General features: G+C 39.2%; 1 protein-coding gene across 8 annotated transcripts in view; it reads left to right on the forward strand.

Annotated features, from left to right (window-relative positions):
• Rnf17 (ring finger protein 17) overlaps positions 1-27,745 on the forward strand; it is a 122,383-nt gene that overhangs the window by 39,492 nt on the left and 55,146 nt on the right. For 4 of the 8 annotated variants that reach the window (XM_006519108.3, XM_006519109.3, XM_006519110.4 and 1 more), the window contains exons 12-16: positions 17,825-17,983; positions 19,740-19,929; positions 20,883-21,051; positions 23,486-23,676; positions 25,524-25,665. In XM_006519108.3, coding sequence (XP_006519171.1) covers positions 17,825-17,983; positions 19,740-19,929; positions 20,883-21,051; positions 23,486-23,676; positions 25,524-25,665 — 851 coding nt within the window. Of the gene's footprint in view, positions 1-8,400; positions 8,751-17,824; positions 17,984-19,739; positions 19,930-20,882; positions 21,052-23,485; positions 23,677-25,523; positions 25,666-27,745 lie in introns of those variants that run through there. The other 4 variants (XM_030247856.1, XM_030247854.1, XM_030247855.1 and 1 more) reach the window with 4 other exon arrangements.

Consider the following 27,745-nt stretch of genomic DNA (forward strand, 5'->3'; position numbering starts at 1 on the left):
GGGGCATATAAGGCATATAAAGTTTGCAAGACCAAGGGGCCTCTCTTTCCACTGATGGCCGACTAGGCCATATGCAGCTAGAGACACGAGCTCTGGGGGGTACTGGTTAGTTCATATTGTTGTTCCACCTATAGGGTTGCAGATCCCTTTAGCTCCTTGGTTACTTTCTCTAGCTCCTCCATTGGGGGCCCTGTGATCCATCCAATAGCTGACTGTGAGCATCCACTTCTGTATTTGCTAGGCCCCGGCATAGTCTCACAAGAGACAGCTATATCTGGGTTCTTTCAGCAAAATCTTGCTAGTATATGCAATGGTGTCAGCGTTTGGAGGCTGATTATAGGATGGATCCCCGGATATGGCAATCTCTAGATGGTCCATCCTTTTGTCTCAGCTCCAAACTGTGTCTCTGTAACTCCTTCCATGGGTGTTTTGTTCCCAATTCTAAGAAGGGGCAAAGTGTCCACACTTTGGTCTTCGTTCTTCTTGAGTTTCATGTGTTTAGCAAATTGTATCTTATATCTTGGGTATTCTAAGTTTCTGGGTTAATATCCACTTACCAGTGAGTACATATTGTGTGAGTTCCTTTGTAATTGGGTTACCTCACTCAGGATGATGCCCTCCAGGTCCATCCATTAATCTTACTCTCCTCTAGTTCTTAACCTATTGACCTGTACACACATGGGCACATGTGCATGTGCGCACACACACACAGACATTTAAAACTAGATTCTGCATATGAGAGGAAACATACTGTATTTAATTTCCTGAATCTTCCTATTTCATTTGACATGATTTCCAGTTCCATCTATTTTCCTACAGATACCATGATTTCAATTTTCATCACAGCTGACTAAAATTCCCTTGTGTAGATATTTCATTGAATCTTGTATTAGTTCCTTTCTTGATGCCAAGATACCTGACTAAAAGAGCTCTAGGATCTCCTCAGGCTCACAGCTAAGGTGCAGCTGGCCCATGATGACATAGGAGGTGTGGCAGCAGAGATCTGAGGACACTGGGCACATTTTCTTTGCAGTCAGGAAAGAGAAGACAAATGTTGTTGTTCTACTCACTTTCTTTTTATTCAGTGCAGGACCCCAACCCTGGAATAAAGCCACCAGTATTCAGGGTCAGTCTTCCCTCCTCTGTTAAACTTCTCTGGAATTGGCATTGAAAACATACTAAGAGGTTTGTCTTCTAAATCCTGTCAAATTGATTATCAAAATTAACCATCACAGGTTCACCCTCTGTCAACTTGAAAACAAAATACTATCCTTGGCCCCAAAATACTATGCCCACCTCACAGTGCAATTATCCATTTATAAACACTACTCAAATACTCATTTTCTTCTGGGATTTAAGGAAATGCATTAGTACTGTGAGACTCTGTAAACTTTTTTGAAACGGTAAATATCCTTGTACACATTGTCACAGTATCAGCATTCCTACTTTAAAAGTAAGGAACATGAGCATAGTATGGTGGTTAGCTTTGTTTTGGTTTTGTCCGCCTTGAGCAAAGCTCAGCTAGGAGAGAGAAACTCAGTTGAGAAAATACCTCTATCAGATTGGCATGTGGGCAAGTCTGTGGGGCATTTTCTTGATTAATGATTGGTGTGGGTTCCCAGACCACTGTGGTTGTTGCTATCCTTGAACAGGTGGTCGTGGGTTATATGAAATGCATATTGAGAGAGCCATGGGGGAACAAGCCAGTAAGCCATGTTCCTCCATGGATTCTGCTTTCAGGTTCCTCCCTTGAGTTCCTGTTCTGACTGCCCTTCATGATAGACTGTAAGCTGTGAGACAAAATAAACCCTTTTCTCCCCAGCTTGCTTTGGTCATGGAATTTATCACAGAAATGGAAATCAGACTAAGTCACCTAGCAAGGAAAGATTGGATTGATGTAGGGCTAAAACCATGTAGGGCAAATATCAAATGCTATAGCACCATGCCCAGCACCTGGAGCTTGTAATAGAATCCCATCCCGTGGGCCCCAGTGGGCTTGAGGAGGGCCGCATGCTTCCCCATGCTTACAGTTCTGCCTTCTGTAGCACAGAGAGCCTCTCTGTTGAGACACCTTCACTCCAGAGTGTCTGTAACTTTGCTTCACAGACATTCTGTTGTCTTAGCATTGCCCACATCCTGTGGTCTCCATTCCAACTTGGCTTTCACTTTCACAGATTTACATAGTGGCCTCTTGGGGACTCCTTGTAGGGAATTTGACACTGCCATACGTTTCCCATCCTTAGCAACTCTCTGTAATCTTGGTGAGAGGCTTCATGATCCTATAACCCTTGAATTTTGTTGTGTCCCTGCTACGCCAGACCATTTAAACAGCACTGCCAAGTCCTGCTGCCATATTGACATATAATTTGGTACCCTTCTACCACAGCTATACTGTGTATCTTTACCACAGGATTTTAGAAAACATTCCTAAACAACTGTTTTTCGATAGTAGCTCATTCAGTTGTCTTTTAAAAATCGTTTTGCCCTTTTTATTGAAAAATAAATTCTTTTCTCATACAGTATAACAGTTGCTCCTTACTCTACTCTTCACAGTTCCTCCCTTCCCATCCAGATCCCACTCTATTTCTGTCTTTCGTTAGAAAAGAATCGATTTCTAAGAGATAACAACAGAGCATAAAGTACAATATAAGATAAAATAAAAACTGTCACATCAAGACTAGACTGAGCAACTCAGCAGAAGGAAAAGAGCCCCAAAAGAAGGCACAAGAATCAGAGATCCACTCATTTACACACTTAGGAGTACCCATGAAAATACTAAACTGAAAGCTATAATATATACACAAAAGACCTTGTACAGACCCATGTAGGTAGGCCCTGTGGTTGCTGCTTCAGTAATGTGAGTTCATATGAGCTTTCTTTAATTGATTTGGAGGATTTTGTCTCCTGAGCTCTGAGGAGAGGGGTTTTATGGAGACATCCCACTTAGAGCTGTGTGTTCCAAGGTGTGTGTGTATGTGTGTGTGTGTGTGTGTATGTATGTCCATATTGTCTGACTGTGGAAGTTTCTCTGATGATGTCTGAATAAGAGGCTAATCTATGAGTGTAGAGAATGTCATTAGGAGCCATTTTATCATTTCTTTTTTTAATACTGGTAGGATTTTGTTTTATTCTAGGTCTCTGGGCTCTCTAGTCTCTAGTTCTTGGTCACATGATCAGTATTTCCTTCTATCTCCTGAAGTGCCTTAAAGTCAAATCAGATATTGGTTGCTCACTCCCACAAGCTTTGTACCACCATTGCTCTAGCATATTTTACAGGCAGAGAGCATTATAGATCAAAGATTTTGTAGATATGTTTTGCTTTCTCTTTTGTTAGCCCCTAGATTACATTTTAATACCAAAGAGACTAGAATGAGTGAAGGTTCTATGTAGTTACCAACTTGATCATCCTATGTTCAGTGAGTTGTGTTGGTGTTGTCTTCAATAGTGGGGGCTTACTGTTAATTTATGGAGAGCAACCTATTGTCTTGGCAACAGTCTGAGTTGTTTGGGGATTCCCATGGGACTTTGCTGTCAGTTTGTGGAGAGCACCCTATTGTCTTGACAACAGCCTGGGTTGTTTAGTGATTTCCATGGAATCCCTTTGGCCAACAACTCAATTGGATGTAACCCAGTCTCAGCATTGGAAACTTTGGTTACAAAAATGTCTAATTGTCTCCCCCATTATTTGGAGAATTCATTAGGATCATCTTCATATATTTTAGGAGGTATATCATCCTTCAAATCAAGTTGTCTCTCCCAACATTTCCTCCCTCAATCCTCTCTCTCCTTCCTTCCCCTCCCAACCTGATTCTCCCCATCTCATCCCCCCAGTCCCCTTGATTTTCACTTATTTAATGGCCAATAACCACATATAAGCAAATACGGACCAAATTTATCTTTCTGGTTCTGATTTACCTCAGGATTTTTTTTTTCCTAGTTTGATCTATTTGCCTGTTCAAGAGGTTGTCTCTTGTGCCAATGTATTCACGGCTATTCCTCACTTTTTCTTTTAACAGGTTCAGTGTGTAGTTTTCTGTTGAAGTCTTTGATCCATTTGTAGTTGAGTTTTGCACAGGGTAATTAGTAAGGATGTAGACACGTAGACATCCAGTTTGACCAGCACCATTCATTGAAGATGCTATCTTTTTTTCCCATTGATTTATGCCTCTGTCTCTGTGTCTCTGTTTAGTTTCTGATTCCATGATCTGTCCATTGCTAAGGGTGGGGTGTTAAAGTCTCCCACTGTTATTCTTGGGGTGTAATATGTGCTTTGAGCTTTAGTAAAGTTTCTTTTATGAATATGGGTATCCTTGCATTTGGAACATAGATGTTCAGAATTGAGAGTTCATCTTGGTAGATTTTTCGTTTGACCAGTATGAAGTGTCCTTCCTTATCTTTTTTGATAACTTTTGGTTGAAAATCAATTTTATTTGGTACTAGAATAGCTACCTTGTTTTTTGGGACCATTTGCTTGGAAAATTGTATTCCCACCTTTACTCTGAGGTAGTGTCTTTGTCACTGAGGTGTTTTCTGTATGTAGAAAAATGCTGGGTCCCGATTACGTATCCCGATTACGTATCTCTTTTTATTAGCTGATTGAGTCCATTGATGTTAAGAGATATTAAGGAAAAGTGATTGTTACTCCCTGTTATTTTGTTGTTAGAGGTGGAATTATGTTTGTGTGGCTGTCATCTTTTGGGTTTGTTGAAAGATTACTTTCCAGCTTTTTCTAGGGTGTAGTTTCCCTCCTTGTGTTGGTGTTGTCCATCTATTACCCTTTGTAGGGCTGGATTTGTGAAAAGATATTATATAAATTTGGTTTTATCACAGAATATATTGTTTTCTCAGTCTATGAGAGTTTTGCTGGGTATAGTAGTACGGGCTGGCATTTGCGTTCTTTAAGGATCTATATGACATCTGCCTAGGATCTTCTAGCTTTCATAGTCTGGTGTAATTCTGATAGGTCTGCCTTTGTATGTTACTTAACCTGTTTGCTTACTGCTTTTAATATTTGTTCTTTGTTTAGTGCATTTAGTATTTTGATTATTATGTGATAGGATGAATTTCTTTTCTGGACCAGTCTATTTGGAGTTCTGTAGGCTTCTTGTATGTTCATGGGTATCGCTTTCTTTAGGTTAGAGAAACTTTCTTCTATAATTTGTTGAAGGTATTGACTGGCCCTTTAAGTTGAGAATTGTGGCTCTTTTCTATACCTATTATCCTTAAGTTTGGTCTTCTTATTGTGTCCTGGATTTCCTGGATGTTTTGGTTTAGGAGCTTTTTGCATTTTGCATTTTCTTTGACTTGATTTGTCAATGTTTTCTAAGGGCAATCTTCTGCCCCTGAGTATCTCTGGTTTATCTCTTGTATTCTGTTGGTGATGCTTGCATCTATGACTTCTGATCTCTTTCCTGGGTTTTCTAACTCCAGGGTTGTCTCTCTTTGTGATTTCTTTATTGTTTCTAGATCCTGGATGGTTTTGTTCATTTCCTTTGCCTGTTTGTTTGTGTTTTCCTGTAAATCTTTAAGGGATTTTTGTGTTTCCTTTTTTTTTTTTCATCTGAACCATGACATTTATTCCTCATTTTTTTATTACGTATTTTCTTCAATTACATTAACCAATGCTATCCCAAAAGTCCCCCACACCCTCCCCTGCCCCACTCCCCTACCCACCCATTCCCATTTTTTGGCCCTGGCGTTCCCCTGTACTGGGGCATATAAAGTTTGCCTGACCAATGGGCCTCTCTTTCCAGTGATGGCCGACTAGGCCATCTTTTGATACATATGCAGATAGAGTCAAGAGCTCTGGGGTACTGGATAGTTCATAATGTTGTTCCACCGATAGGGTTGCAGATCTCTTTAGCTCCTTGGATACTTTCTCTAGCTCCTCCATTGGGGGCCTGTGATCCATCCAATAGTTGACTGTGAGCATCCACTTCTGTGTTTGCTAGGCCCCGGCCTATTCTCACAAGGGACAGCTATATCACGGTCCTTGCAACAAAGGCTTGCTAGTGTATGCAATGGTGTCATCGTTTGGAGGCTAATTATGGGATGGATCCCTGGATATGGCAGTCTCTAGATGGTCCATCTTTTTGTCTCAGCTCTAAACTTTGTCTCTGTAACTCTTTCCATGGGTGATTGTTTCCAATTCTAAGAAGGAGCAAAGTTTCCACACTTTGGTCTTCGTTCTTCTTCAGTTTCATATGTTTTGCATATTGTACCTTATATCTCGCTATACTAAGTTTCTGGGTTAATATCCACTTATCAGTGAGTACATATCATTTGAGTTCTTTTGTGATTGGGTTACCTCACTCAGGATGATGCCCTCCAGGTCCCACCATTTGCCTAGGAATTTCGTAAATTCATTCTTTTTAATAGCTGAGTAGTACTCCATTGTGTAAATGTACCACATTTTTTGTATCCATTCCTCTGTTGAGGGGCATCTGGGTTCTTTCCAGCTTCTGGCTATTATAAATAAGGCTGCTATGAACATAGTGGAGCATGTGTCCTTCTTACCGGTTGGGACATCTTCTGGATATATGCCCAGAAGAGGTATTGCGGGATCCTCCGGTAGTACTATGTCCAATTTTCTAAGGAACCACCAGACTGATTTCCAGAGTGGTTGTACAAGCTTGCAATCCCACCAACAATGGAGGAGTGTTGCTCTTTCTCCACATCCTCGCCAGCATCTGCTGTCACCTGAATTTTTGATCTTAGCCATTCTGACTGGTGTGAGATGGAATCTCTGGGTTGTTTTGATTTGCATTTCTCTGATGATTAAGGATGCTGAACATTTTTTCAGGTGTTTCTCAGCCTTTCGGTATTCCTCAGGTGAGAATTCTTTGTTCAGCTCTGAGCCCCATCTTTTAAGGGGGTTATTTGATTTTCTGGAGTCCACCCTCTTGAGTTCTTTATATATATTGGATATTAGTCCCCTATCTGATTTAAGATAGGTAAAGATCCTTTCCCAATCTGCTGGTGGTCTTTTTGTCTTATTGACGGTGTCTTTTGCCTTGCAGAAGCTTTGCAGTTTCATGAGGTCCCATTTGTCAATTCTCAATCTTACAGCACAAGCCATTGCTGTTCTATTCAGGAATTTTTTCCCTGTGCCCATATCTTCGAGACCTTTCCCCACTTTCTCCTCTATAAGTTTCAGTGTCTCTGGTTTTATGTGAAGTTCCTTGATCCACTTAGATTTGACCTTAGTACAAGGAGATAAGTATGGATCGATGCACATTCTTCTACATGATAACAACCAGTTGTGCCAACACCATTTGTTGAAAATGCTGTCTTTCTTCCACTGGATGGTTTTAGCTCCCTTGTCAAAGATCAAGTGACCATAGGTGTGTGGGTTCATTTCTGGGTCTTCAATTCTATTCCATTGGTCTTCTTGTCTGTCACTATACCAGTACCATGCAGTTTTTATAACAATTGCTCTGTAGTAAAGCTTTAGGTCAGGCATGGTGATTCCACCAGAGGTACTTTTATCCTTGAGAAGAGCTTTTGCTATCCTAGGTTTTTTGTTATTCCAGATGAATTCGCAGGTTGCTCTTTCTAATTCGTTGAAGAATTGAGTTGGAATTTTGATGGGGATTGCATTGAATCTGTAGATTGTTTTTTTTGTGTGTGTGTGTATATGTGTTTCCTTTTTTTTTTTTTTTTTTTTTTTTTTTTTTTTCATCTGAACCATGACATTTATTCCTCAGTTTTGCAGCAGTATCTAATCTTTACAAAATGACTTTGGAGTCTTTCTTCTTTTCCATTTTTTTAATTAGGTATTTTCTTCATTTACATTTCCAATGTTATCCCAAAAGTCCCCCCATAGCCCCCCACTTAACTCCCACTTCTTGGCCCTGGCGTTCCCCTGTACTGAGGCATATAAAGTTTGCAAGACCGATGGGCCTCTTTTTCCAATGATGGCCGACTAGGCCATCTTCTGATACATATGCAGCTAGAAACACAAGCTCTGGCACAATCTGCAAATTCATCTGGAATAACAAAAAACCTAGGATAGTGTTTCCTTTTTAAAGGCTTCTACCTGTTTACCTGTGTTTTCCTGTATTTCCTTAAGGGAGTTATTTAAGTCCTCTATCATTATCATCATGAGAAGTGACTTTAGATCCGAGTCTTGCTTTTCTGGTGTGATGGTGTATTCAGAACTTGCTCTGGTAGGAGAATTGGATTCTGATGATGCCAAGTAATCTTTGTTTCTGATGCTTCTGTTCTTACACTTGCCTCCCGCCATCTGGTTATTTGTAGTGCTACCTGCCCTCTCTATATCTGACTGGAGCCTGTCCTTCCTGAATCCTGGTTGAGTCAGAACTCCTCAGAGTTCCGTTGTCTGTGTGATCCTGTGATTCTAGGATCCTGTGATACTGAGATTCTGGGTGTGTCAGAGTTCCTGGGAGTCAAGCTACCTCAGAGACCCTGAGATCCTGGTGTGACCAAGCTCCTGGGATCCTGGGTATGCTAGAGTGCCTGGGAGTGGAGCCTCCTCCGGGGGGGCTGTGGGACTGTCTACCCAGTTTGTGCCCAAGGTAAACCAGGGCTGACTGGAGGGAACTCAAGCCATTGATCAAGGCAGGGTTCTTGTGTCCTTGGATCCTGCTGGTCCCAGTTACTCCCAGTGGTGTTGGGACAGATGTCGTGTTCTACTCACCCCTGATCCTAAGATTCTGGGTGTGTTCGAGAGCCTGGGAGTAGAGCCTACTTTGAGGGTTATGGGAGTGGCCACCGAGTTCGTGCCCAAGGTAAACCAGTGCAGACCAGAAGGAACCACCAGAAAGTCTTTTCATACTCAAGTGTTTCAGGTTTTTTTTTTCCCCTCTTAGTACTGTAAAGTTTTAGTTGTAGAGATCTTTAACTTCTTGGTCAAGTTTATACCTTGGTAATATTAAATATATTGTGAATGAAATTTTTCTGATTTCTTTATAAGCAAGTTCATTACTAGTGTATAGAATGGCTGCTGATTTTTATGAATTAATTTTTATACTCTTTTTTATTGAAGGTGTTTATTAAGTCTAAATGTTATCTGGTAGAGATTTTAATCCTTTAAGCATATTATTATGTTATCTGCAACTTTGGATACTTTGACTTTTTTCCTTCTTTATATCTTTTCTCTTAGTGACATAGCTGAGACTTTAAGAATTATATTTGTGAATAAGAGAACAAAATTATGTACCTGATTTTAAAAGAAATGCTTTTAGGTTTTTTTCCCATTTCATATAATGTTGGCTGTATATGACCTTTATTATGTTGAGATGTGTTCCTCCTACTTCTAGCCATTTCAAGGTTTTTATTGTAAAGTGATACTGGACTGTCCCAAAAGCCTTTTCTTTGTCTTTTGAATAATCATCTAATTTCTGTCCTTAAGTCCATTTGTGTGTTGTATTAAATTTACCAACATGTTTTTATTGAATCAACCTTTAATCTCAGGTATAAAGCCAACTTGGTTATGGTATACTATCTTAATGTGCTGTTGAATTCAGTTTGCAAGAATTTTATTGATAACTTTTATTTTTGTGTTTATCAGGGGAAATTGGTATATAGTTGCTGCCATCTTTCTCTGGTTTGGGTGGAACTGACTTCATAGGATCCGTTTGTTAAGGAGTGATGTTGTAAGGTCTTTCTGAAGGTCTGATATTATCTGGCAGTAAATACATCCAGTCTTGGGCTTGTGTAGATATACAGCTTATTACTGCTTCAATTTAAATGCTTCTTACATATCTGCTAGTTTATATCATCTTGATTTAGTTTTGCTAGGTCTTCTATGTCTAGGAATTTATTCATTTCTTTTAGGTTTTACAGTTTTTTTTAATATAATTTTCAAAGTATTCTATAGTGATCCTTTAGATTTCACTGGAATCTGTCATTACTTCTGCCTCGTGGTTCCTATTGCTATGAAGAGATACTATGACAACAGCAACTCTTATACAGGAAAGCATTTAATTGGGACTGGCTTACAGTTCAATGGAGTTCCTACTCCATTGTCATGATAGTAGGAATCATAGCAGCACATGGACGTATATGGTGCTGCAAAGGTAGATGAGAATTCTAAATTTAGATTGGCAAACAGCAGAAAGAGAATGAGACCCTGGGCCTAGCTTGAGCATCTGAGACCTCAGAGCCCAGCCCCAGAGATACATCCTCCAGCAAAGCTATACCTACTCCAACAAGACCACATCTTCTAATAATGTCACTACATGATTAGTGTATCAAATAGGCCCTATGGCCATATTCCACTCCCTGGCCCTCATAGACTTCTAGCCATATCATAGTCTCCATTGCCTATCATAGTATCAGCACTGTTTAACGGTCCAAAGTTCAAAGTCTTTTTAAAGACTCACACAATATCTTAACTTGTAATCCCCTGTAAATACAAATGAAAAAGCAGATTAGATACTTCCAACTTATAATGGCACAGGATATCCATTACCATTCCAAAAGAGTGGAAAGGGAACATAGTGAGGAAATACTGGATCAAAAGCTAGGTAGGCAAATTCCAAATTAAGCATATCCATGTCTGATGTGAGAATATTTTTCTAATCTCTAACTCCTTTCAGCTTTGTTGTCTACAACACACTTCTTTTTCTTGAGCTGATTCCACTGCCTGTTAGGAGCTTTCTTCAGCAGGTATTCCATGGCTCTGGCATCTCTAATATCTTGGTCTCTAAGGAAGTCCAGGCTTCAACTTTACAGCTTTGTGTAATGGCCCCTCTGGCCTCCATGCAGGAATACCTCTGACACATGCCTATCCTCAGTGGCCTTTCTTAGTCTCAGAGGTAGATTCTATAACACCTTTCTTGTATCCTTGACTCTAAACTCAGAACCACATGACCAAAGCCACTATCTACTGCCACTTGCTAGGGTTGGAACATGACCCCCTCACTTAAATACATTTTCATCAGCTTTCTGTTTTTGGTTTCCTTCACTGTCTAAGCTTGGATGTCCTGGAATTCACTCCTTTGACCAGGCTAGTCTTGAACTCAGAGATCTGCCAGCCTCTACCTTCTTAGTACTGGAATTAAGGTGTACATCACTATGCCTGGCTCTAAGCTTTTCTTTAATTCCTTTTCACAAGTTGGAAGCTTAACTAGGTGGAGTCTTGCTCTGGTGTTACCACTCCCTCTATTCCACTTGGCATCAGGCTTTTCTTCAATCTGTTTGCACTACCTGGTGTTCCTTTTCTCCTCCAACTATACATTTTCTATTTCTGTCTGCTCAGCTTGCTCCTTGTCATTATAGATCTACATAAGACTGGCTAGTAGTCAAAGCTAAGTTGATTGAAAATGTCCTCTGCCAAAGCTGTTAATCCATAACTCTTAAATTTATCCTAACCACAGAAAGATCCAACAAAGATAGAGAACTTCAGACCAATTTCCCTTATGAATATCGATGCAAAAATACTCAATAAAATTCTCGCTAACCGAATCCAAGAACACATTAAAGCAATCATCCATCCTGACCAAGTAGGTTTTATTCCAGGGATGCAGGGATGGTATACGGAAATCCATCAACGTAATCCATTATATAAACAAACTCACAGACAAAAACCACATGATCATCTCATTAGATGCGGAAAAAGCATTCGACAAGATCCAACACCCATTCATGATAAAAGTCTTGGAAAGATCAGGAATTCAAGGCCCATACCTAAACATGATAAAAGCAATCTACAGCAAACCAGTAGCCAACATCAAAGTAAATGGTGAGAAGTTGGAAGCAATCCCACTAAAATCAGGGACTACACAAGGCTGCCCACTTTCTCCCTACCTATTCAACATAGTACTTGAAGTCCTAGCCAGAGCAATTCGACAACAAAAGGAGATCAAGGGGATACAGATTGGAAAAGATGAAGTCAAAATATCACTTTTTGCAGATGATATGATAGTATATATAAGTGACACTAAAAATTCCACCAGAGAACTCCTAAGCCTGATAAACAGCTTCAATGAAGTAGCTGGATATAAAATTAACTCAAACAAGTCAATGGCCTTCCTCTACACAAAGAATAAACAGGCTGAGAAAGAAATTAGGGAAACAACACCCTTCTCAATAGTCACAAATAATATAAAATATCTTGGCATGACTCTAACTAAGGAAGTGAAAGATCTGTATGATAAGAACTTCAAGTCTCTGAAGAAAGAAATTAAAGAAGATCTCAGAAGATGGAAAGATCTCCCATGCTCATGGATTGGCAGGATCAATATAGTAAAAATGGCTATCTTGCTAAAAGCTATCTACAGATTCAATACAATCCCCATCAAAATTCCAACTCAATTCTTCAACGAATTAGAAAGAGCAACCTGCGAATTCATCTGGAATAAAAAAAAAAACCTAGGATAGCAAAAGCTCTTCTCAAGGATAAAAGTACCTCTGGTGGAATCACCATGCCTGACCTAAAGCTTTACTACAGAGCAATTGTTATAAAAACTGCATGGTACTGGTATAGTGACAGACAAGTAGACCAATGGAATAGAATTGAAGACCCAGAAATGAACCCACACACCTATGGTCACTTGATCTTTGACAAGGGAGCTAAAACCATCCAGTGGAAAAAAGAAAACATTTTCAACAAATGGTGCTGGCACAACTGGTGGTTATCATGTAGAAGAATGCGAATCGATCCATTCCTCTCTCCTTGTACTAAGGTCAAATCTAAGTGGATCAAGGAACTCCACATAAAACCAGAGACACTGAAACTTATAGAGGAGAAAGTGGGGAAAAGTCTCGAAGATATGGGCACAGGGAAAAAATTCCTGAATAGAACAGCAATGGCTTGTGCTGTAAGATTGAGAATTGACAAATGGGACCTCATGAAACTGCAAAGCTTCTGCAAGGCAAAAGACACCGTCAATAAGACAAAAAGACCACCAGCAGATTGGGAAAGGATCTTTACCTATCTTAAATCAGATAGGGGACTAATATCCAATATATATAAAGAACTCAAGAAGGTGGACTCCAGAAAATCAAATAACCCCATTAAAAAATGAGGCTCAGAGCTAAACAAAGAATTCTCACCTGAGGAATACCGAATGGCTGAGAAGCACCTGAAAAATTGTTCAGCATCCTTAATCATCAGAGAAATGCAAATCAAAACAACCCAGAGATTCCATCTCACACCAGTCAGAATGGCTAAGATCAAAAATTCAGGTGACAGCAGATGCTGGCGAGGATGTGGAGAAAGAGGAACACTCCTCCATTGTTGGTGGGATTGCAAGCTTGTACAACCACTCTGTAAATCAGTCTGGCGGTTCCTCAGAAAATTGGACAAAGTACTACCGAAGGATCCCGCAATACCTCTCCTGGGCATATATCCAGAAGATGTCCCAACCGGTAAGAAGGACACATGCTCCACTATGTTCATAGCAGCCTTATTTATAATAGCCAGAAGCTGGAAAGAACCCAGATGCCCCTCAACAGAGGAATGGATACAAAAAAAATGTGGTACATTTACACAATGGAGTACTACTCAGCTATTAAAAGGAATAAATTTATGAAATTCCTAGGCAAATAGTTGGACCTGGAGGGCATCATCCTGAGTGAGGTAACCCAATCACAAAAGAACTCAAATGATATGTACTCACTGATAAGTGGATATTAGTCCAGAAACTTAGTGTACCCGAGATATAAGATACATTTTGCAAAACACATGAAACTGAAGAAAGAATGAAGACCAAAGTTTGGACACTTTGCCCCTTCTTAGAATTGGAAACAATCACCCATGGAAGGAGTTACAGAAACACAGTTTGGAGCTGAGACAAAAGGATGGACCATCTAGAGACTGCCATATCCAGGGATCCATCCCATAATTAACCTTCAAAGGATGACACCATTGCATACACTAGCAAGCGTTTGCTGAAAGGACCATGATATAGTTGTCCCTTGTGAGACTAGACCAGGGCCTAGCAAACACATTAGTGGATGCTCACAGTCAGCTATTGGATGGATCACAGGGCCCCCAATGGAGGAGCTAGAGAAAGTATCCAAGGAGCTAAAGAGATCTGCAACCCTGCAGGTACAACATTATGAACTAACCAGTACCCCAGAGCTCTTGACTCTAGCTGCATATGTATCAAAAGATGGCCTAGTCGGCCATCACTGAAAAGAGAGGCCCATTGGACATGCAAACTTTATATGCCCCAGTACAGGGGAACACCAGGGCCAAAAAGTGGGAATGGGTGAGTAGGGGAGTGGTGGGGAGGGCATGGGGGACTTTTGGGCTAACATTGGAAATGTAATTAAGGAAAATACGTAATAAAAATAAATAAATACGCACAATATGTACTCACTGATAAGTGGATATTAGTCCAGAAACTTAGGATACCCAAGATATAAGATACAACTTGACAAACGCATGAAATTCAAGAAGAACGAATACCAAAGTGTGGACACTTTACCCTTTCTTAGAAATGGGAACAAAACACCCATGGAAGGAGTTACAGAGACAAAATTTGGAGCTGTGACGAAAGGATGGACCATCTAGTGATTGCCATATGCAGGGATCCATCCCACAATCAGCTTCCAAATGCTGACACTATTGCATACACTAGCAAGATTTTGCTGAAAGGACCCAGATATAGCTGTCTCTTGTGAGACTATGCCGGGGCCTAGCAAACACAGAAGTGGATGATCACAGTCAGCTATTGGATGGGTCACACGGCCCCCAATGGAGGAGCTAGAGAAATTACCCAAGGAGCTAAAGGGAACTGCAACCCTATATGTGGAACAACAATATGAACTAACCAGTACCCCGGAGCTCTTGTCTTTAGCTGCATATGTATCAAAAGATGGCCTAGTCGGCCATCACTGCAAAGAGAGGCCCATTGGACTTGCAAACTCTATTTGCCCCAGTACAGGGGAACGCCAGGGCCAAAAAGGGGGAGTGGATGGGTAGGGGGTTGGGGGGTATGGGGGACCTTTGGGATAGCATTGAAAATGTAAATGAGGAAAATACCTAATTAATAAAAAAACTAAAAATAAGTATATAAATAAATACCTATATGTTATGATCAATAAAAAAAATTTTTATCCTAAGGCAGATTTTCTAGACAAGGGCAGAAAGCATCCACATTCTTCACCAAAATATCACAAGAATGATCTCTAGGCCACATACTAACATTGTTCTCATCTGAAACCTGTTGGAGGGGCACAGTTCCAATCACTCTCAAGACCACTGTCTCCCATGCTCCTAATAGTAAGGCCCATTAAGGCCCACTTAAATTAAAGTCAGTCTAAAGTTCTAAAGTGTTCAATACTTCTCCACAGAAAAGTATGGTCAGACCTATCACAGCAATATCGTAATTCCTGGTATCTAATAAAAGAAAGCATTTAATTGGGCCTGGCTTACAGTTCAGTTCTAGTCCATTGTCATCAAGGCAGGAAGCATAGTGGGACACAGGAGACAGGCAGACATGCTGCAGAGTTAGCTGAGCGCTCTACATCTGGATCAGCAGACAGCAAGCAGAGAATGAGACCCTGGGCCTGCTTGTGCATCTTAAGACCTCAAAGTCTGCTCCACAGAGACATTTCCTCCAACAAAGCTACCGCTACTCCATCAAGGCCATACCTCCTAATAGTACCACTCCCTATGGACCTATTTTCATTCAAAACACCACTACATCTCTCCTTTTTTATTTATAATTTTATTAGTTTACAGTCTTCTCTTTTGATTAAATTTATTAAGATTGCCAATCTTACTTTTCTTTCAGAGAATCAATTCAGTATATTCTTTTAGTCTTCATTAATTTCTAAGCTTATCTTTTGTTATTTCTTCTGCCAGCAGCATTTGGCTTGATTTTGTTATTCTGAGACTTGGAAGAATATCTACGTTATTTGGGGGCTATAGGGGAGTTGAGACAGGGTTTTACATAGCCCAAAGTAGCCTCAAACTCACTTTGTAAGTGAGGATCATCTTGACCTCCTAGTCCTCTTGCCTCCACCTCCCATGTTCTGAGATCACCGTGTGTGACTCACTCATTATTTTTAACGTGAACGAATACTTGATAGCTGCAAACTTACACTTAGAACTGCCTTAGCTGTATTGCAGACATGCTAATAAGTCGTGGTGCTGTTTTCATTTGCTTCTGAGATTTCATTCTGTCTTGAGAGAGGTCTCACTGTGTTGCTTTAGCTGCCCTAGAACTTCCTGTGTAGACCAGGCCGTCCTGGAGCTCTGCTGCCTGCTGAGCACTGGGATTAAAGGTCTGCACTGCCACACTCGGATTTGATTCTAGGACATTTTTAATTTATTCCCTCACTCTCTCATTTCTTCGAGTACCACCAGTTGACCTAGAATTCATCAATTCTTTTGTATTTGTTAAGCATTCTTTGAAGCCTATAATTTTATATGGAAGATTCCATGGACTGCTAAAAAGAATGTATAGTTGTTAAATGGAATCTTCTGTAGATAATGATAGGTCTAACTGCTGCATGAGGTAGTTTAACTTTTGTTTCTTTGTTGATTTTTAGTTTAAATAAAAGTGTGTTGAAGTAGCTGCCTGATTTTCCATGCCCTTTAATGTTTGTTTTGTGAAAGATGTTCTAACACTTAGAATACACATATTTACAATCGTTGTATCTTCTTGATGTGTTGTTCCTTTTATTATTATGTAGTGGTCTTTATCTTTTAAGTACTTTTGTCTTGAATAGCTATACGAACCTAATTTTTATTCCTTTGACTCTTGGTCTGTGGATATCTTTTTCAGTGAGATGATTTGCTTTGGAGACAACAGAATAGCCAGATGTTTTATAATCCAGGCAACTAGTTTAGTTGTCTTTTAAATGGTGACTTGAGGCCTGTCTTGATTACTTCCTTCAACAAGGCTGCACCTTTTAATTCTTCCTGAACAGTTCCATCGACTGGGGACCAAGCATTCATTAAGATTATGGGTGTCTGTTATAAGACACTATGGCCAATGCCACTTATAGAAGAGTTTATTTGGGGCTTACAGTTTCAAGGGTTAGAATTCATGACCATCATGGCAGGAAGAATGGCATCAGACAGGCATGGCCCTGGAGCAGTAGCTGGTAATTTGAAACATAAATATGTGACAGAGAGAGCAGGATAGGAATGGCATGGACCTTTGAATCCTCAGAACCCACCCCTTCTGACATAACTCCTTCAACAAAGCCACACATAATTCTTCCCAAATTTTTCCACCAACTTGGGAGCAAGCAGTCAAGTGTATAAGCATACGGGGCATTCTCAGTCAAACCACAAGTCTGTTTGCACTTACGGCCATTTTGAGGAAGATGTGCTGTTATTCATGGTTTGGGTGGTTTTTTCTGGTTGTTTGGATTACTGTTTGTTTTTTTTTTTTTTTCCCCTTTCTCTTATTAGAATTGCTGCTTTACTGTGTTGGACAAAATGGATTTCTTCCTAGATTTCCTGTATTATAACATGTTCTGTGACTTTAAAACCTCATGTGAACTTGAGTTCAACCTATAGAAAATGTTTCTCAAGTTAGACAAAGAATTCTCAGTTCTTGTTGCTAAAGAGTTCATAGAGGAGGTAATGTAGTCAGTGGTAGAGCATTTGCCTAAGGTGCAGGACAGCCAGGGTTTCATCCTTGGCAGCACTCAGACAAAGGAGATCTATGTGTTTTGTGGACCTTTACAATTTGAAACTCACTGTGAAAATACTGGTTTATTTTTGTTTCTGGATTGGTTGTGTTTGTTTGGGTTTGGGTTTTTTTGGGGGAGGGGTTGGTTTTGGTTTTTTGAGAGTTTTTTTTTTTTTTAAGAAACTATAATTGCTTACTTTTTATGGTTCTTTCCCATGTCATGTTTTAATAATGTGCTTTAAATTTAAATTCTTGCCCAGGTTGTCCAGAGCTAGTTTTTGTAAGTCATGTAATACATCCTTGCCACTTCTATGTGCGGAAATATTCACAAATAAAAGATGCAACAATATTGGAGAAGAAGATGAAGCAAGTTTGCAATAGGAGCTTACACCTTGATCCTTCAGACATTTTGGAACTAGGTAAAGATTACTCTAGATTATACTATAAAGTTTGTTTAAATACTGTAATATTTGGCCATTGGCTAACCTGTATAAACTTGCAAAAGTTTTTTTTTTCTTCTTATAATAGTCATATAAAAGTTTTAGAATTATTTAAAATAAAGTATGTAGGTTAAGTTAGCTAACTATTAAAATCAATGTTAATACATGTTTGGAGTGTAACAGCTCCGTTATAGAGTAAATTGCTTTTCAAATAACAAAGCCCATAACACCCTCTTTAGAATGAAGTATTGTTAAGAGGACAGGTTCTAGCATACTACATTTCCCAAACTCACTGTGGTTTGAGCTAGTCTTGCAGTTTCTCTTTGTTCTGTTGGGATAGACAAGAAGTTAACCCTTTCCTGCCCATCATCCAGACCACAGCCAATGTTCTCTAACAAGACAGGTTTACAGAGAGAATAATAAATATATTAGTATACATAGGAACTATAGAAAGTATGAAATTCAAGAAAAAAAGGCTAGATGGTTGAAGCTTAATCATGCCCTAGAGAAAAGAGAACCAGGGTGGAAGAGAAGCCAGAGCCAGTTGTAAATTATTGCAAAGTGTGTCTTCTGCAGTGAAAGCCTTCAGGTAATCTCTGAGTGCTGACCTTAGAACAGATGAAGAGCCTGCATCAGCTGTGACGACTTCTTTACTGTCTTTTTTTTTCCCGGTGTTTATTTTTTTTTCTAGCTTTCTGACTATTGTTAGGGAGTTTAAGAGAGTCCTGTTCTTTGGGAAGTTCTTTTAGATAAAAGAACTTTGAGGAAATAGACTTCAGTTTTGCTCATGGGAAAATCCTAGGGAAGATTAGAAAGGCCTTGGTCCTGGAAGTTTGTTTTGCTTAGTATGCCAAAATGACACATTGACACACCATTTTCTGAGCCCCACATCTCAGATTTCCTACAGCAAAAGAACCTGCTCCATGTCAGGTACAGTGGCTCACACCCTCAATCCCAGCACTGGGGAGGCAGAGGCAGGCGGGTCTCTGTGAGAGTCGGGGGCCAGCCTGGGCTACATAGTGGACAGCCAGAACTACATAGTGAGACCTTGTCTCAAAACACAAACAACAAAACCAAGTCCATAGGATTATTGTGGAGAACAAGAGGATTCAAACACAAAAGGCTAAGAATATTAACAGCTCATAGGATACATTCACAATCAGGCCTCTTTCTTCATCTTTTTTCATGGACATTTTAGTTTATCCTCCCCTTCTCTGAATTACACTGTGTTAATTAGTGTTAATCAATTTTGTAATTTTTATATAATACTATTCATTTTATCTTAATTGTAACTCACATTTACCAAGAGAAAGTACGTGTATCATGTAAGTTAATATATTCATAGGGTGTGTGTGTGTGTGTGTGTGTGTGTATTAATAGTGAACTAGTGAGTGTGTGTGTGTATTAATAGTAAGCTAGTGATCTCTGAAAGACCTTCCTTTAGCTTTTTGATGGCAAGACAATTTCATTTGACTGTGCTAATGTAGTTTGTGGAACAAAGCTCCTCACTAACAGCTTATACTTAATATATCTTTAGCCTTTCAATTAGCTTATAAGTTACTGAAGTAAAGAAACTGCTGTAATATATTGCCTTTTATTTTCATAGCACTTGTATAATTAGTAAATCAATGAAATACAATCTCTTACTTGGAAAACTCAGATACATATTTTAAGGTAGAGCTTTACTTGATTCTTTATTCATAAATGCTAATGATTTGTCTCTCCCATTATATAGGTGCAAGAATATTTGTCAACAGTATTAAGAATAGAATGTGGTGTCGAGGAATTATCACTGAAATAATTCCATCAAAAACTAAAAATATTAGAAAACCATGTAGTCCAACCAAATTCTCAGTCTGTGAAATTTCACTAATACAGATATTCATGGTAGATTTTGGAAATTCTGAAGTCCTGATCATCACAGGGTATGACTCTTTGTGATTATTGTGTGTTCTGGGCCTGCTTAGAAACATTTATGGGAAAGAGGATTAAAGGAAGGAAGGAAATAATAAAGAACTGTCATCCTTCACTTCTAAGGCCTCTGCTCTACTGTATATTTGTCTTACAAATTAAGTTAAACGTTGTCCTTTATCAGTGTTGCTAGAAGAGGAACTTGGAAAAGAGCTCTGTTTATGTGCTCCAGATGTTTATGTGCTCCAGATGCACATCTGATGGTTTTCAGAGCAGGGGCTGAATGTAGCTGGTGTTTTAAGTAAAGTACTAATACTTAGCTACAAGGGATTGGGCAAATTTTTTTAATCTTGCTGCTATAAATTCATTACAGGATGTTTAAGTGTCGTGCTGTCTGACTCACTATAGGTATCCAAAACTCTGTTCTAAGTCTTAGAAAAAGAAACTGAAACAATCTTGTAGTGAGAGTCACTATTGTCTGTAGCATGGTTACTTTATTTAATGGTCACGGCTTTATAAGTATGAGTATATTCATTATCATTCAAGTTTAAACTGAATGAGTTGGTGAAAGTTCAAATAAAGGTAGCCAAGATGTAATTCTGTGTAGTAAGACTGTGTCTGCTTAAGAATTTAATGATTAATAAAATTATTAATAAAAAGTATTAATTTAAAATCTACATTTCTACAAGATTTAACTTTAGGTAGTTATCCTTAGATATATACATCTTGTAGAGAATAATAGGAATTTAAAGATTGAAACATAATTTTTTTATTTATCTTTCTTGAGATAAGGCCTTTCTATGCAGCATGGCCTGACCTGGAACTTAATGTATACACCAGGTTGGCCTCAAACCAGCACAGATCCATAAGCCTCTGTCCCTGCCCGCCTGCCTTCTGTTCTCTTGAGATTAAAGGCATGCATGACCACACCCAGTAAACCATTATTCTTACTATTACTTTTTCCTAGAGTTGGTGACACACATGAGGGACCAGAGCATGATGGTGAACAGCATATTACACTAAGTGACTTCTGTCTGCTTCTAATGAAGTCTGAACCATACAGTGAGGAACTGTTGAAAGACATCCCACATTTAGCACACCTGTGCTCCTTGAAAGACATCGTCCCATACAATTCAGTAAGTGAGAGAGAAAGTGATTCTCCCTCAAAGGCTGTGGAGTTTTAGTTGTGTTGCCAGTGAAGTTGCTGAGTTGGTCTGAAAGAACCAGTTAGCCTTGACAAACACATTCTGATTATGAACTATTAGTGCCAATAAAAGTTGCCATAAGCCTCAGCTTCCATAACTGAAAATATTTGTAATGAAAATTTGAGCTCAATAAAGTTCATATGAACATAATAAAATATTCAAGTAAATACCACATTTTAGAGTCAATTTTGTAAAAAAAAAAAAATCTGTTAGAAAATGGGATAGTATCTATTTCTATATATCCCCCCTCTCCTCTGTATTTTATTCATGGCTCATGTTTGGAATTATTTGTGAATCTTTTCACCAAGAAATCTTAGGAACTAGAACTATATATAAAAGTATATGTGAGGCTGTTGTTGTGTTGGGAGGTCTGTGAAAGCAGGAGTTTGTGCCTTTGTTCATCACTATTCACAACACTTAGCCACTCCTTCTGCCACAGAGCAGATAGTCAACAGATGGTGGGCAGAATAAATGAACAAATTCTCTTTTTTAAGTAAAATGCTGGAAGATGACTCAGTGGCTAAAAGTGCTTGCAGAAGACCAGAGTTCAGTTTCTAGCAACGCATCAGAGATATGTTTTGTTTTTTTTTTTGAGATAGAATTTCAAGTGGTCTACACTGACCTCCAACTCCCTGTATAGCCAGGATGACTTCCTGTGTCTATCTTCTGAAACTAGAATTATAAAGTTTGATCTCTGCTGCTTTACTAAAACACTGGCCAAAAGCAACTTAAGGCCAAAATACAAGTGTTTCTTTGACTTGTATTTTTAGCTCACAATTTGTCATTGCGGGAACTCAGAGCAGGAACTGCAGACAGGAACCTGAATGTAGAACTGCTTGCTATTCCAGGCAGCATTACCTCTGACTAGAGAACTCGCTCAAGCTAAGAAAGTGCATGGAAGCAGGAACTGTGGAAGATTCTGGTGCTGTTTGCTAGCTGGTTCGCTCACAGGCTTATGATTAGCTAACTCTCTTAAGCAGCCCAAGACCAACTGCCTAGCAGTAGTGCTGACCACAGTAGGACGGATCCTCTTACATTAATTAAAAATCAAGGCAGTATTTAATACACATGCTATCAGATCAAACTAATTTAGGTAATCTGAACTGAGGTTTCTCCTCCCTTAAGACTAAGGTGTGTCAAGTTTACCACACTAATCAGGATGGGTACATGACTACACCTAATTAATGTGGTCCTGGGATTATCCAGGCAAGTACACTGCCAGCTGAGCTACATTCCTAGCACCAAATTTTATTTCTTTGGTGTCCATTATTTAGTCTGTTATACTGTCACAGTACTGGAGTCTTAAAGTATACATTCAGAATTGCCTTTTGAAGTTCTGTAATTTAAGTGGAAAATTCATATGAAACATACTTTTAAGTCATTATAGTTTTCATTAATATTCTTTTTTAGCCAGGTGTGCTAATGCATACCTTTAATCCTGCACTTGGGATGCAAAGGCATGTAGATGACTGTGAGTTGGCAAGGCCAGCCTGGTCTACAAAGCAAGTTCCAGGACAGCCAGGACAGAGAAACCCTGTCTTGAAAAACATACATATATTTAAACATATGTGTATATATTAATTTTTAGATATTTTATATTATGTGTATGAATGTTTTGCCTCCATGTCTGTACATATGTACCTGATGCCTGTGAAAGTGCCAGAGTCCCCTGGAGCTAGAGTTACAGATGGTTATGACTCACCGTCTGGGTGCTGAGACTCTTATCCCAGATGCCAGAGCAGCAAGTGCTCCATCCAGACCACTGAGCCGCTTCTCCAGCCCTCAATTTTTATACTATTCGAAAGTGACTTATAAACTTATACATATCTTAAGGTTGTTTCTTTAGATTGTTTTTGTGTCCGGCCAGCAGACCACAACCTGGGTTCTAGCCTGGAAAGGCATTTTGGAAACCTGGAAGAGAAGAGGGGCTAGGTGGCGAGAGAAAAGAATGTAGCCAAGACAGTTACTCTGATCAAGGCTCAAATTTTATTGTTGCGACACTAGTTATGAAGGAAGGGGGAGGGGACCCGATTCCCGCCGAATAATCTCTGGTCCAGTAGAAAGGTGCACGTGTGTGGCTCCGCAGGTTTCAGCAGTGGGCGTGGCAGAACGAATGAGCAGGAAGCTCCACCCCTGAGCAAGCAGGTTTCAGGCTAGGGGAGGGGAGACTACAGATTGTAGATATCTACCTTGTACATAGATAGACTGCACTTGGTTCACTGCCTCAGATGATTCCTAAATGCATATGGTTGGTTCAGTGCCTTTACTTTAAGTCGTAGGCCAGCTGGTATACCCAACTACATCCACACTAACTTTAGAGCTAACTATAATTACTAACCACTTTGGAACTTTATTTTTTCCATAGACTGAGGGCTGGGAAAAGGAGGCAAAAGTGGAATTTTTGAAAATGGTAAATAAGAAGGCTGTCTTAATGAAAGTTTTTGGAGAAGAAGATGATGTCCTTATTGTAGATCTGCAGAAACCACCAACAAATAAAATCAGCAGTGATATGCCTGTGTCTCTCAGAGATGCATTGGTTTTTATGGAACTAGCAAGGTAAGTGACTTGTTAAAACTTAAATATTCAATATTTAAGTTCTAGGGGCTGAAGATATTATGAGTTAGAGTACTAACTCATAAAACACAATGCCACCTTCTGTTGTCCTCAAATAACAGACACACATGTGGCACAGATATTTACATGCATGCAAAATACTTAGAAACATAAAAGTAAATCTCTTTTGAAAGATTATAGCTATAAATAGGAAAAGAGGGTTTGGGAGTTTTGTTGTTTGTTTTGTTTTCGAGACAGGGTTTCTCTGTGTAGCCCTGGCTGTCTTGGAACTCACTCTGTAGACCAGGGTGACCTCAAACTCAGAGATCACCTGACTCTTCCTCCCAAATGCTAGGATTAAAGGTGTATGCCAACACTGCCAGTGAAAACAAGAGTATTAAAAATACTGGAATCTGGCCTAGGGATGTAGTAGACTTGTCAGAGTGCCTGCCTGGTGTGCATAGACTCTGGCTTCAATCCCCAGCACCATATGAACAGGCAGGCACAGCACCATGATCCTAGCACTCAGGAGGGAAAGGAAGGAAGATCAGAAATACAGCACTACCCTTGCCTATAGAGCAGGTTCAAAGCCAGGCTTGGCTATATGAGACTCTGTCATGAATGGTGATGATGATAAAAATTATAGGCTTATGCTAGAGAGATGCTCAGTGGTTAAGAACATATGCTGTTTTTATAGAGGACCCTGGTTCAGTTCCCAGTACCCACATGGTGGCTCAAAACCATCTGTAACTATAGTTCCAGGGGACCTGACTCTTTTCTTCTGATGTCTGAGGGCACCAGGCATGCCTGTGCTGTATACATACGCATATAGACAAAACATTCATACACATAAAATAGTCTAAAAAGTTATCATAAATGAACTTTAGCATGTTCTTAGTGGCTTCAAAACATTGCTCTCATGCTGTCTAAATATACTTGTTTGTGAAAATTACATTTAGTTTGCTTTAAGAAGTAAGAAGTTATGGCAACCTAAAATAGAAGACTGGGGAAATGGCTCCGTGAATAAAGGTGCTTGTCACACACGCTGAAGGGACTGAGTTTTAATACCCAGACCCAGAATAAAATAACCTCACATCACAAGCATCTAATCTTAGTGCTCCTAGGGCAGGATAGGTGGCAGAGGCAGGAGAACCCTTAGAAGCTCACGGGCCAGCAAGCCTGACATACACAGAAGAGGAGATCTCAGATCAAACAAGGTGGAAAGCTAAGACCTATACCTGAGGTTAAACTCTGACCTCCACTCATGCACCATGAGCACCTTAATTTTCACACATATGTTAAACACACACACACACATCACTTAAAATAGAAAGTATGTATAATTACTAAACATATTTGGTGTTCTATAAGTTTCATAAAAAGCTATTTAGTTCCATGAATTGTAATTTAACTGTTCCTGACTTAAATTATGTAGCCTTTGGAATGAGTTCATATCACTACTCTAAGTGATACTAAGATGACTTAAGTAACTATGGAGACAGCAGAAGATCCTAGCTAGTGTTGTGTGACTCCAGAGATGGTCCACATAGGTTTCCTTTAGAAGAGTAAAGGCAGAGAGCAGTGAGCGCAGAAAGGCCACAGAGATTGAGCTGGTCTCACCTCAGCACCACCGCAGCCCACAGCAGCCGTGACATGCTTTTGACCAGTCTCAGCTCCAGAGTCCTCTGATAGAAATCTGAGTGTTTATTACAGGGCTAAATAAGTGGAAACCATGCCAAGTTATAAGTTAGAGAAACATTGAAAATGGTATACTTTTGGTAAATAAGTCAATGTTTATACAAGCCCAAAACCTTTATAGGAATTGGTTTGCTTATTATGCTTTTAATTAGGTTTAGGTCACAATCACCAAGAAGTCACAGTGAAAAAAATACAACTTTATGCTATCATCCACCCATTTTGCCTGAAGAGATGACTGAAGTTTCAGTCATGGTTTGCCATATAAATAGTCCTACTGATTTTTATCTTCAGCTGGTAAGTATACACTTTTTAAAAAAGATTTTTAAATAGAAATGTTTAATAGAATAAATACAAATTAATCAAGTCTTCTGTACGTTTAAACTTCTTAGAAGCTGCAACTATAAACAACAGGAAGTTCACTGGACTTATGACAAATAGAAATCTTTCTCCTACAAGTTAGTGAAATAAAGGTAGAAAAAGATAAGAGTGGTACTTATGTCTGAGTGTTTCTTGCTTCCCTATAGACAAGAGACTGGGAAAGCTAATTCCAACCAGAAAGATCTAAGAACTGCTATTACTAACTTCAAACTAGAGTAAACCTTCTTAGATTGAGCTTGGGATGTGTGATTGATAAATCAGTTTAGACAGCTAATAAAACAGCAGGCTTGTCATTGGTCTCTCATTGTTTTATATGAATTAGTTCATATATAAACCATAGTCTTCCTGTGAAGTCATCACTAATATCACAGAAATACTGTGGTTGGGGCTGAAGATGACTCAGCATTTAAGAGTACTGGTTGTTCTACCAGGGACCCACATGTTGGCTCACTGCAATTTCATTTCCATGGGATCTAATGCCCTCTTCTGGCCTTCCATGGGATTAAACATGCAAGTGGTGCACAAGTATGCATACAGGCAAAATACATATACACACATAAATGCTGTGATAAAGATGCTACTGCCTCTATTAGATGTGGAGTCTGATCACATAGATAAAACGTCTTTTTTCCACACAACTCTGAAAATATACATTCTGGCTTGAACTGGGCCATGTTGCTTCAGAGCCTGCCATCTCCAATGCAGCACCACTTTCTGGTTGCCTGCATGATTAATGGAAGCTCCTAGCCTTGTAATAAATAGGACATGCATTTCTTTTTCTTCCAATGTCTTTTTGTTTTGGTAGATAAGCATAATGTTAATTTATTATTTTAACATTTTTAATTAAATTTTTTTGAGAACTTTATAATTGAGTACTGTACTTATATCATTTCTACTCCTCTCTCTACCCACTCCCACTCATCCCATGGTCTCCCATGCCCTCTGCAATTCATGACCTCCTCTTCTTTTATTGTTGTTACACACAAAAATACAGCCTTCCAAGTCTACTTGGTGTTGTTCTATGTGTGTGAGATTTTATGAGTGCACCTTGCCCCTCATATAGAGAAGACGCTGTGTCATAGCCGATATCCTAGGCTCCTGACTCTTACAATCTTTCTGCCACCTCTTCTACAATATCGCCTGCACATTAGGTATAGGGACTGTGTTGTAGGTATATTATCAATTGAAAGGTTGTTTGGAAAAACCATAGGAAGACATAATATTTTGTTATTTTATATGTACAGGGATATATATAGTTTGAATGAATTTATGCCACTTGGAATGAAAATATTCCCCTAAGAGCCATAAGTTGTCTTAACAGAAACCCCAATACTATATACATAGGAAACCACCTTGGAGTTGTTGGTCAGTTGTTGGTAAGACTCTGTCTCAAAAAAGGGGGGAGGGACTTGTGAATTTTCTGTATTCTTAAGTAAAATAGGTTTCATTTATTAAACTTTAGGCTATATTTGGTATGGTCTGAAAATATTGTTTTTGAAATTCCTATACTTCCCTCTCCCCTAATCAAGGGTATTTGATTAGTTCTCCAAATGCCAGTTATTAATATTAGGAAAGTTTGTTTCTTTGAGGAAAGATCTTGCTATTTGTCCTTGGATGTCCTGGAACTCAGTATATAGTCCAAGCTAGCCTCAACTCCTAGAGATATGCGTGCCTCTGCTTCCTGAGTCCTGGGATTACAGTTGTGCACCAGTTCTTTTGCATTTTAACTTGAGGGAATTACCAACTTATTTTAAAACTGCTAGGTAAATGATAGGGAAGTAGATATCAGACATCAAAGATATCAGACTAATTCATGAGCACAAAAAAAAAGGTACTAATGTTTTATGAGAAACGTCAGAATCATGGTCAGAGTTATGCTTTAATTTTGGCATTCTAATAGTGGGTTGTAAGTATTGTATCTTCCAGTGTATTTGAGCATGCATGATCATACAAAATCACCAGCAAAAAGAGGGTTGGCTGAGATCTATCAAACTTG

Source organism: Mus musculus, chromosome 14, assembly GCF_000001635.26.
Source record: "Mus musculus strain C57BL/6J chromosome 14, GRCm38.p6 C57BL/6J".
NCBI classification, from domain to species: Eukaryota; Metazoa; Chordata; class Mammalia; order Rodentia; family Muridae; genus Mus; species Mus musculus.